The 12,694-nt window shown below is 36.7% G+C and overlaps 1 protein-coding gene across 1 annotated transcript; it reads right to left on the bottom strand.

The window, feature by feature from the left end:
* Positions 1 to 5,905: 5,905 nt before the first annotated feature.
* LOC115898993 (olfactory receptor 10X1) lies at positions 5,906 to 12,181 on the bottom strand. The gene is given in 3 exon segments (XM_030934928.1): positions 5,906 to 6,940; positions 9,796 to 9,896; positions 12,109 to 12,181. Coding segments are annotated over 3 exon segments (1,209 nt in total).
* Positions 12,182 to 12,694: the final 513 nt, after the last annotated feature.

Below are 12,694 nucleotides of genomic sequence, written 5' to 3'. Positions count from 1 at the left end.
TTTGATTATTTTAAATGAAGAAAATTTTAAAATCCTTGAGATTGAATTCTTAGTTGACAAGTTTTGTTTTGTTTTTTGAACACTGAGTATGTTATCCCACTGCTTTTTAGTCTTCGTTGTTTCTGCTAAAAAGTCAGCTGTTAAATTGAGGCTGACTTGTAAATAATGGGCCATTTTTCATTTGATGCTTTTCAAAATTTCCTCACCATTTTTGACTTTCAGCGTTTTTGCTATGATGTGTCTTTTTGTGTACCTCTTTGCATTTATCCTATGTGAAATTTGTTGAGCTTCCTAGATGTGTGGCTTTATGTTTTTCAAAAAATTTGGAAAGTATTCTGCCAGTATTTCTTCAAATATTTTTTTTCTTATCCTTTCTCTTTGCTCTTTCTTCCTGGTACTCCCATTACACCAGTTTTGGTGTGTTTAATTGTGTCCCAGATTTCTCTAAGGCTCTATTTTTTTCATTATTTTTTTTTCCCTCGTTTTCCTTTGAGCTGCATAATCTTTATCACTCTAACTTCAAGTTCATCATTTTCTTTTCCTGTTAGTTCAAATTTATTGTCGAGTGCTCTTGTAAACTTTTCTGTGGTTATACTTTCAATTCCAGAGTTTTAATTTGGTTTTTATTTATAATTTCTGTCTCTCTGTTGGTATTCTGTATTTGATGTGATATTATCATATATCTTCCTTTACTTCTTTAATCATGATTTTCTTTAGATCTTTAAATATATTTACAATGGTTACTTTGAAGTCCATCTTTTAGATATGGCATCTAGTCACATTCTCACAGTTTTTGTTGTCTGGTTTTCTTTCTTTTTTTTTTTTTAAGTATAGGTCATATTTTTCTCTTTCTTTGCATAGTTTATAGTTTATATGGGAAACTGGAATTTTGTATAATATATTTTAGAAACTCTGGTTATTAGTCTTTCTCCCCTCTCTCCCCACTAGGTCTTGTTTTCATTATTTGCTTGCTTACTTGTTCAGTGACTGGCTGGATTATTTTTGTAAAGTCTATCCTCCCCTATACTTCTGCTGTGTTAAGTCTTTGATGTTGCTTTTCAGAAGACACACATATGCCTAGTCACCCTGGGGTGACAATAATTTTGGCAGAGCTTATGTTGTCCCCTATCCTGACTACATCCAGCTTTTAATCTAATAATTACCTGCTGACTTCTCCATTGTTTCCAAAATGCCTTAGAGTATAAATTTCTCTACTGAGTAATTCAATAAAATTCAGGCTTCTTTGAAGGAATGATTACTGAGGTCAGTGTTTGCGATTTGTTATTACCCAAAGAGGGTTCCTCCTGGCTCTTTCTTTTCCTGTTTAGAAGACGTATTAAGTGATATTCAGGTAGAACAGTCTATTCTGGGGATGTTGGCCAACAATATGGGTAAATTCTATAGTGATCTTATGTGGGTACTGTATCTCCTGAGTGCTGCCATAAATCTGTATAACCCTTAACTCATATTACATCATAATTTCTTAGCCTTCACACTAGCAGAATGTAAGTTTTTTGAGAGAAAAAAATATATCTTGTGTGTTTTTGTTTTCCTCATGGTTAGTATAGTGTCTTCAACAGAATGACTTTTTCATACATACAGAAGAGACAAATGGACATTTTTTCACAAAAAGCAATCTACATTTAATGCAGAACAGAAGTAAATTATCTCCTATTTTGATTCTTCATTAATGTCTTACTATATTGCTTATTGACAGGAGAGAATATTTTAATTTCTTCCCATTAAGGAAATTTCTTGGGTATAAAAATTTAGAAAACCCTAATGAGAAATTGGGTCAGAGACAAAGTCTTGAATTATAATGATATCTTAGATTATAGAAGAAAGATGTGATATAAAGAGGAAAAAAAGAGTTTCACATGTATGCTGAAGTATATAGCTATAGTTTATTTATTTTTATTACTACATGCTGATACATACATGAATATGTCATAATTTTTCTATCTATTCTGTAGTATATTAGCTGATTGATTTTTAGCTTTTGCCATTTTGCAAATATTGTGTCTAAGGACATCTATGTATGTCTTATGATACACATGTGCCGACTATTCTTTAGGGCATACACATAAGAGTAGAAAAGTTTAACCACAGGGTATGAGAATCTCCAAAACAAGTTTATAATACTAGACTGCTTTCTAAAATGACTGAACAAGTATACACTCTTATTAAGAGCACTGTTGGCTCATGCCTGTAATCCCAGCGCTTTGGGAGGCCATGGTGGGTGGATTATCTGAGATCAGTAGTTTGAGATCAGCCTGGCCAACATGGTGAAACCCTGTCTCTACTAAATATACAAAAGTAGCTAAGTGTGGTGGCAGGCACCTGTAATCCCAGTTACTTGGGAGGCTGAGGCAGGAGAATCGTCTGAACCTGGGAGGTGGAGGTTGCAGTCAGCCGAGATCACACCATTGCATTCCAGCCTGGGTGACAGAGCAAGACTCATCTTAAAAAAAAAAAAAAAAAAGGCATTGAAGGGTTCTTGTTGCTGTTGCTTCATGTTTCTTTTTTGACGCTCGTTAATCTAGCCTTTTAATTTTAGCCATTCAAGTGAGTATGTGGTAGTACCTCATTGGTGTTTTGTTTTGTTTTGTTTTTAATACTTTAAGTTCTAGGGTACATGTGCACAACGTGCAGGTATTTTACATATGTATACATGTGCCACGTTGGTGTGCTGCACCCACTAACTCGTCATTTACATTAGGTATAGCTCCTAATGCTATCCCTCCCCCCCTCCCCATAATAGGACCCAGTGTGTGATGTTCCCCTTCCTGCGTCCAAGTGATCTCATTGTTCAATTCCCACCTATGAGTGAGAACATGCGGTGTTTGGTTTTCTGTTCTTGCAATAGTTTGCTGAGAATGATGGTTTCCAGCTGCATCCATGTCCCTACAAAGGACACAAACTCATTCCTTTTTATGGCTGCATAGTATTCCATGGTGTATATGTGCCACATTTTCTTAATCCAGTCTGTCACTGATGGACATTTGGGTTGATTCCAAGTCTTTGCTATTGTGAATAGTGCCGCAATAAACATACGTGTGCATGTGTCTTTATAGCAGCATGACTTGTAATCCTTTGGGTGTATCCTCAGTAATGGGATAGCTGGGTCAAATGGTATTTCTAATCTAGCCTTTTAATTTTAGCCATTCGAGTGAGTATGTAGTAGTACCTCATTGGGGTTTTTAAAATTATTATTGGGGTTTTAATGTTCATTTTCATGCTTACTAGTGAGACCAAGCACCTTTTAAGGTATTTATTGAACATTTGGATATTCTCTTTTATACAAGATCTATTTGCATCTCTTAGAAATTTTTCTATTGTCTTTTAATTTATTTTTTGAGAATTTTATTTCTTTTAGAAATTGTTTATACAGCCATATGCCACACAATAATGTTTTGGTCAATGACAGACCACAAAGACAATGATGGTTTCACAAGAGGATAAAACCGTATTTCTATTGTACCTTTTCTATGCTTAGATATGTTTAGATACATAAACACTACTGTTAGAATTGCCTACAGTATTCAGTACAGTAACATACTGTACACATTTGTAGCCTAGGAACATTAGGCTATATCATACAGTCTATGTGCATTGTAGGTTTGTGTAAGTACATTCTGTGATGTTTACACATTGACAAAATCACAAAGTGACACATTTCTCAGAATACATCCTCATTGTTAAGTGACGCGTGACTGTATATACCAAATGAGGGCCTTTGCCAGTTGTTACAGATTTTTTTCTCTTTCTTCGCTTTGCTTTGTTTAATCCTTACATTATAAAATAAAATGTAAACACAGAAAATTATCTAAACAAATACATAGCTTAGTGAATCTTTCACGAGCAAAACCCTTTGCAAGTACTACCTAGACCAAGGAAAAGAACTTCACCCATCAGGAGTTTTTCCTCTGTTGCCCAGGCTGTAGTGCAGTGGTGCGATCTTGTCTCACCGCAACTTCCGCCTCCCTGGTTTAAGCGATTCTTCTGCCTCAGCCTCCCTAGTAGCTGGGATTACAGGCGCACTCCACCACACCTGTCCGATTTTTGTATTTTTAGTAGAGGCTGGGTTTTGCCATGTTGGCCAGGCTGATCTCGAGCTCCTGACCTCAGGTGATCTGCCTGCCTCAGCCTCCCAAAGTGCTGGGATTACAGGTGTGAGCCAACACGCCTGGCCCAGGAGTTTTTCATGTGACCCTCGTCCTGCCCAATCACAGACCCTCCTTCTAAAAGTAATTATGATCCTAAATTTCATACTTATCACTCTGAAATTTCTTTATAGCTATATGATTTGGCTTTCTTTTCCACTCTCTCAATAGTGTCTTTTTGATGAATAAAATGTCTCAATTTTGATTTAATCGGCCTTTTCACTTTAGTCAAAAATTTTACATACAGTTTAACAGTATTTTGTATCCCAAGTTGGTGAAGATATCTTCTTAATTACTTTTTAAAAGTTTTATTTCTTCACTTTTCAAATTTAGTTTTTGATTTCCTGAAATTGATTTTTTTTTCAGATTTTGTTTTTTTCATATGGATATGCTATTTTCCTAGCACCAGTTATATTGAAAGTCTATCATTTTCTCACTGTACGGAAATGCTTTACTTGTCATAAAGCAAGTGCCCATATGGGCATGAGTCTATGGGTATTTTCAGCTTCCACTTACTTACTTATTTCTGGCAACTAGCAATCCCCACCACAGTCACTATATCAGGCACAAGCAGGCTAATTGGTCCAAATTTAGGTTCAGGGTCTTGAGTCTAGACTTGACGTAACATCCTCTGCATCCATAATAAGGGAGTAAATAGTATTTATTTTTGAGACTTTTAGCTTCCCTAGATTGAATAACCAATTGTCAGGAGTGGAACCAAAGTAAAAGAAAATACTTGCCACTAAGTAATGGCTACAGATTGAAGGTAGCAGAGATTTTTGTCTGCACCTGTGTCATGAAAATAATCCCAAAGAAAGAGTGTCATGGTCAGGGATAAATTTAATCAGTTACTGTGCATAATAAATTTATCCATCATTTCATTTATTTCATAACATTCCCATAAGTAACAGAACTCAAAATTAGATCAATACTCTTACATCTCTTATCAGAAATGATTTGTCTCATGGGAGGTGCATTTCAGTGCTTCATAGCATTTGCCTAAAAAAAAATCCTTAACTTTTACATCTTTTATTGTTATTATTATTGTTGTTATTATTTTTTGAGACGGAATTTTGCTCTTGTCACCCAGGCTGGATTGTAACGGCATGGTCTCTGCTCACTCTGCCTCTTGGGTTCAAACTATTCTCCTGCCTCAGCCTCCCGAGTAGCTGGGATTACGGACACCCACCACCATGTCCAGCTAATTTTTGTATTTTTAGTAGAGGTGGGGTTTTACCATGTTGGCCAGGCTTGTCTCAAACTCCTGGCCTCAAGTGATCTGCTCACTTCGACCTCCCAAAGTGGTGGGATTACAAGCCTGAGCCACGGTTGACATATTTAGATATTTAAAACGTCTCTCAGTGCAATGGTTTTATTTGCTGTTTTACAAGCCTGAGCCATGGTTGACATCTTTAGATATTTAAAACATCTCTCAGTGCAGTGGTTTTATATGCTATTTTTTCCTTCCACGCTTTTTACTCAATTCATGAATAGTGCAGGACACCTGGAAGTTGATTATCAGAATCTTATATCTGCAGGGACATTCTTCTTCTGACACTGGATAATAGAAGGGTTGGACAGCTTTTCTAACAAGCTAAGTAGATGCCTGTGTTGACATAATTCCCAATCTGAGTCACTTGCTTCTTATATCCCAACCTCTGGAACAAGGCAAATGGTATAGGTTTCTCCAGAGGTCACAGGATAAATGCCCCTATTGAATTCTGGGGACATTGAGTCATTCTTCAAACAAGCAGCAACAACTTAAGATTATTTTTCAAGGCAGTTGTGTTTCCCATCATTCTTCTAAAAGCATTTCTCATGTCCTTATTCCTCAGGCTGAATATGATGGGGCTGAGGAAGGGGGTAATGACAGTATAAGGGACTGCTATGAGTGTGTCATCTCCTGAGGCTTCTGGCTTCAAATAAACAATAGATGCAAAACCAAAGTGGATTATAACCACTGTGAGATGGGAGGCACAGGTGGAGAAGGCCTTCTGCTTGCCCTCAGCTGAAGGAATCCTGAGGACAGCAGAAATAATGAAGACATAAGTCAGGATGATGAGCAAAAAGGTACCCAGCAAGCCGGACACTGAGATCAGTGTTACAATGAATTCTGTGAGATTACTATCTATACAGGACAGCCTAATAACTGCCTGCATGTGGCAGAAGAAGTGTTTGACAAGGTTAGGTCTGCAGAAAGAGCCCCTGAATATCAGTGCAGTCTCTGTAAGAGAGATAAAGAAGACTGCAGTCCAAGCAGAGGCCACAAGTTGTCCACATACAATGTTGGTCATAAGCAGTGGATATTTTAGAGGGTTACAGATGGCCAGGAAGCGGTCATACCCCATCAAAGTGAGGATGATACAGTGTGTACCACCAAGTCCCAAGAAGAAGCACATCTGTAAGCTAGAACCTATAACTGAAATGCTTCTGTCCTTGGCCAGTAGATCTTTCAACATCTTTGGGACGATGGCCAGTGTGTAGCAGGTCTCAGAGAAGGAGAGTTAACAAAGAAAGAGATACATAGGGGTGTGGAGGGACCTGTCCACCCAGGTTAGGCCCATGATGGTCAGATTACCTGCAAGGGTGAGAAGGTAGAGACAAAAGAAGACCACAAAAAGAAATGTCTGTACATGTGGGTACACAGAAAAGCCAACAAGAATGAATTCCTTCAGTACTGTCTGGTTGATCTTCATCGTTTGAATGTCTGAAATTTGAAAGAAACAACAATAAACATTTAACTTTTGAATGATACCATCAAATGAAAATTGTGATGACTAAAATAAATCATCAGAATTACAATTACCAGTGCTTTTTCATGTAGTTTAGCAAAACTATTTATATGTAGGTAATGTGTTTTTCTCATTTTTCATCCATTCATTGCTTCCTTTATTCAGCAGCTAATTAGTGATGACTTAGTATATGACATCACTATGTATATGACAAGAAGGCTTGCTCTGGCCTATTCTTAAAAGGATTTTATGAGCAGGTGATATAATATGGGAGGAAACACTCCAGTTGATGCTCAGATAAAGGAGGTTCAGATGCATTAGGTGAGCTTTATTTGGATGAGCTTCTGAACACAGAGAAAACTTTTAGGTGGATAATAGACAGAGTCAGGGTCCAACACAGAAACTTCCACACATTGTATGCTCTATAAATATTTACTGTGTAAATATCAAGAATTGGTTTCCAAGTAATTTTAGGACAAAACTTGGACAATGACTTGCAATGTTGGAGAAACCCAAAGTCATTAACCCTTCTTGGAGAATGTATTTAGGTCCTAGAATTTTAAAGGAAAGTAAAAAAAAAAAAAAAAAAAAAAAAAAAAAAAAAAAAAAAAAAAAAAAAAAGTGTCATTATTTTTACTCTGAGAAGAGGGAAAGAAGAAAGATAGGGAAACCTAGGACCCTTAGGATTAAGAGTAATTAATTAAATATGTGGATGGTTTTGATAAGCAGACTACACAAGCGTAGTGCAGGTGGCAATTGAGATTGTGTCTATTTTGTTAATTCCAAGCTCAGCATTCAAAGAAAATAAGTGGCATTTAATAATTGTATAAATTTCTCAATAATGCGACATCTGATTTAATCTCATACTCCTCTGATTTCTATAGCATGTTGTTTGTCCTTATATTTAACACATTGTTTCAACCCTGTAGTATATTGAGCTAGTTTTCTCTGCCCCATATGTCAACATATTTAATAACTAGCATTTATGAGGTTTATATTTTTCCAAACTATTTCAAGTGTTTATTGATTTTACTCTTCACAGCATAAATATAAAGTGCATGGGACAGCTGTGAAATGGGTAGGACAAATGTGACTACTTATTTTAGAAATAAAATTGTGTCTCGGAAGTGGCATATTTGAGACTAGATGCAAAGAGTTTTGACTTGAACTGTATATTCTTTTCATTTATCAATGCTTAGTGCTTCAAGAAAGGGACTATAAGTCTTATATTTTTGTATTTTTCAGAGTAATAACATAGAGCACTTTAAGGAGGTAATAATTCCTGGCGAATGTTAGATGGATGAGTTAATCATCAAAAAAGTGGTTAGTATATAAATGAGTTTTGTTTTCCTTTGTTATTCAGCACTGCATAGCATTTGATTTTTGAGCATGGAGGTTAACAGACTTTCCACTCTAATTAGGTTTTGTTTAGGCTAAGATTAAGCATTCTCATGGAAGAGTCTAACTTATCACTGAGAGTCAGAAGACACAGTAGAAAAATGGTCTGAATTATAAGTGGCTCCTGAAATAATCCACAACCCTCTAGACTCTACTTTAAAGGCGCCTTTGGTGCTTTGTCTTCTTAGACCTTACAAGATTCTTACTCTCTGACAGTCATACAAGAATCACATGACTTAATCTTTTCTTATCTCCTATCAACTGTTTCTCCATTCCGTTTCCCTTCCACTCACTGTATCTACTCTTCCTAGTGAGCAGTCATTTCCCAATAAGAAGACCATATTTCTGTTCTCTTACCTAAGGGAACATTATAGAGGACCATTTCTATTAAAACCCGGGGCTTCCTCTTGAGGCCTTTTGGTGTGAGCCTCTTTAGTAACCACATTGAGTATGAGTATCTTTGGTTTCCAAATCTACTTGTAGATGATTGTTCCACTTTTCTCTATGATCAGCATTCTGCTACATTTTCAACTATTTCAGAGGCATCTTTTTCCTTCCAGAAGTATTAGGCTTCAATAGATTCCTTCTACTTATTCCTAAGTCACTGTAATTCCTCCTGTCAGTAGAGCGCTTCACACACCAAGGCTCCAAAGCACTCTTGACCCTTCACCCTAACTCTGTAAGAAAGGAAATTATGTGGATTCTAGAACTAAAGGATTAAATATAGCAAAGGGAAAATATAAAACAGATTAGCATAGCAATAAGTTATTTTAGTACTTGATGTCCTTGGTACAAAACCCAAGCTTTTTCTAACATACTACCAGAAAAAAACAGTCTGATTTTACACGTGTTCTACCTCTTCCAACACAGCCCTGGGATTTGAGACAGGGACTAGGAGGCAGCAAAGGGGTTGGAGGAGGTGCTGTTTTTAAAGTCACCATTAAATTCATAAGCATTTTGAAAATGCAAATAATCACCCATACGAATTCCAAAATAGGTCTTTCCTTATCTAGTCCTTACTTGACTGTGTGCTAAATATTTCCTTGGTGAATCATCAGCAGTAGAGTATAAATGTCAGAATCTCTACTTCTGGTATATTCCAAATGTGTGCAAGATTGTGTGTGTGTGTGTGTGTGTGTGTGTGTGTGTGTATGTGTTTTGAGGATATTATGTCCCACCCTACCTCATCTATCTCTGAAGTTGTCCCTAAATCCACCTGTGTCAAATTTGAGTTATGAATCCACTGACACATATATATATATGTTATATACATATATGTGGTGGTATATATATACACATATGACACACATATGACATATATATGACATATGTATGACACACATATATATGTGTGTATACACATACACATATGCACACACACTTTCCAAAGAGAACTGGTGATATGGAAAAGATATGTAATTTTATCCCAATGACCCTTTCTTTTTGTAGTGACAATTAGTTATGAGGAGAAGAAAGTAAAACCATCTAGAATAGTTTCCTACCTCGTTAATTTTATCGGGCTCCAAAGCCAATTCACTGTCACGATTATATTCTTCCAAAAGATAATCTTCACAATATCGCTGGAAGCATACTTTTTTCACCGCTCGAAAGAGACAGAGATTGATTTAATATGAAAAACATTGGTGCTAGCTTAGTGACATTGTGAAAGCTGCTGCATCTTCTGAATTTGAGTTTCCCCAGATGGGAAGTAAGAAAAAAGGTCCTGAGTTCATGCAAGCTGTAATATTCCATGGCTCTAGAGTTCTGTGACAGGAGTTGTGAGGTTAGGCCATACTTGATGTGATCAGCCCCCACTGCCCACTAAATTACAGTGGTTTAGAACCTTCCTTTCTATGGATTTAGAGGTATAGTTTGATTATTATAAGTGCTTGAGATTCCTGAGCTCTAGAGGTTTGGTTTTGATTAGGAGATCCTAAGGGATTCCTCTCTCTTTCATCCGAGAAAGCAGGTAACTTCCTCACCCAATTTTGTAATTTGTTCTCATTAGTTATAGTGCTTTGTGTAACATGTGACTTGTAAAACTCTTCTGGGAGTCTCTGGAGATTTTAAACTTGCAGAGTTTATATCCTGCCCATAAACAATGCTTTCTGCTACTTTATGTTTTGTTTTTGGCAGGAAGGGTGAATAAAATTTGCAACCCTAATGCTTATTCAATTCATTCTCTTGCTGACAAAAATGCTCACCTAGACCAGAGTTTAGTCACACTCCTCTAAGCTCTCTTCTCAACTGGACTTCAGATTGTCCATCCTTGTTGAGTCTGTACCACCTAATTGTAGCAAGAACCTTGCTAAGTCAGGTTGGAGAGAATCCCTTACCATTGATATTCAGTCACCCTCAATATCTAATAAAATTCCTCATCCTCCACCAACCTCTGGGTAATATATAATCATCCTGGCCTGTCTTCAGCAAGTGTTCTGTTAGATTAGTTCAGTGAGAATTCCTCCTTACTCCTGATGTGGAGTCATATTCACTGACTCCACTACCCATCCTTTGGCTATGGATCTCCGCTTCTCCACACTGTATTCAAAATTGAGCCCAGTGTTAAATGAACATCTGTTTTTCTCTATTGCAATAGCTCCTGAATAAAATACATTTTGCTATCTTAACTACTGCATAGCTCTGGATTTCATTGACACCACTCACCACAAATATACTATTTCCCTTTAATCATTGACTCCCTTTCTGGGTACTTAAGAAAGATCTACAGTGTATAAAAGACTGCTCCAAGCATTGCAGGAGAACTCAGAAAAATACAAGAAATGATATCTTCTTACAAGAGGTTTATACTCCTTTGGAGGAAAGAAGATTGTGCCCATGAAAAGTGTATTGTAGTAAGCAACACTGTAGTAAACTGAGAACTACAACAATGATTAGATGAGGTAAGATAAAAACAACTGGACCAGGATGTCAGAAAGATGTATAGAGTAGGGGTGTTAGGAAAGACTTCTAAAAATAAGCAACAAGTCAGTGGTGTTTGCTCATGCCTGTAATCCCAGTGACTCAGGAGGCTAAGGCGGGGAGGATTGCCTTAGGCCAGGAGTTTGAGACAAGCCTGGATAACATAGTGAGATCCCATCTCTAAAAATAAATAAAATAAGAAATAAAAGAGTTGAAATTCCCGTTTCCATTGTACTATAGGTTGTACTATCTTGTGGCAGTTCAGTACAAAGATATAATTAGATGGGAAATAAGTACTTGAAAAGATACTCAGCCTTATCATTTATTAGATAATACAAATTAAAAACACAATATGATTCTACCACATAAGTGTTCAAATATTTAAAATTAAGAAAAAAAGATTGACCATACCAGTACTGGTGAGGATTTGAAAGAACTATAACTCATACACTATTCTTAGAGATGTGTAAGTGATAAAATAGTCTGAAATTTTGAAAAATAATTTTTCAGTCTCTTGAAAAGTTTAATCTATTCAGGTTCCCAGACAAGATGATGTATATTCACTATTTTTCTGTCCTTCTTCTCTAAATACAACCAAATAATCTGGAAAGGATTCAATAGACAATCACAAAATGACTCTAAAAGGTGAAAAAGAAAGAGAAGGTGGACTGACCACATACCTCAGGACTTGAAGAACAACACCACAGTAAGCTTCCTAGGATTTATTTTATCTCTCATAAATCCCGGACTGGGATGTGGAAAGCCCTACAGCTTAAAACCTTGAACTGGCAACAGGCATAGACAAAAACAAATAAAGGAAAGGTAAAATCCATTGTCTTTGGTCAAAGGAAAAGAAAAAGGAAGCCCAACAGAGGCTTCATAGGGAGACTCATCACCAATGGCAATGAGAGCTCTAATCTGTTTGTAGCTGCAATACCAAGAAAGCTTGAATCCTAATTCAATCTCCATCTTGCACCAGCCATTTAGACCTCATCTGCCCATAGATGCATGGCCAGCAGTGCCTAGAAGAGCAATCTATCCTCTGTCTCACACAAGTTGATGTGAGACAGGATGTAGTAGCAGGATGATCATTGCCAGAAAAACTTGGGAAGCTCAACTTGTCTCTTGGCCCAGTGTTGATAGGTGGTGAGCTCTTTGACTCCAGAGTCTGTGTCAACAAGGCCCGGGATGGTTTCCAGAACCCACACACTAAGTCTAAATATGGAGACCTTACCATAATATTAAACGTGCCAAGATTCAACTGAAAATCATCCCTGATACCAAGAACCAATACAATCTCAATTAAGTGAGAAAAGACAACCAATTGATGCCAGTACCAAGTGAACCAGATAGTAGAATTGAAAGTGATTTTAAAGTAGCCTCCATAAGATTGATTCAATAAGTAATTACAAATTTCCTTGAAAAATATGAAAACAATAAAAATTATAAAAGCGATAAAAAAATGGGATTACAGAAATGAAA

This window comes from Rhinopithecus roxellana, chromosome 8, assembly GCF_007565055.1.
Source record: "Rhinopithecus roxellana isolate Shanxi Qingling chromosome 8, ASM756505v1, whole genome shotgun sequence".
NCBI classification, from domain to species: Eukaryota; Metazoa; Chordata; class Mammalia; order Primates; family Cercopithecidae; genus Rhinopithecus; species Rhinopithecus roxellana.
Note: the sequence above shows the minus strand (reverse complement) of the source record. Positions and strands in the feature narration are given on the sequence as shown.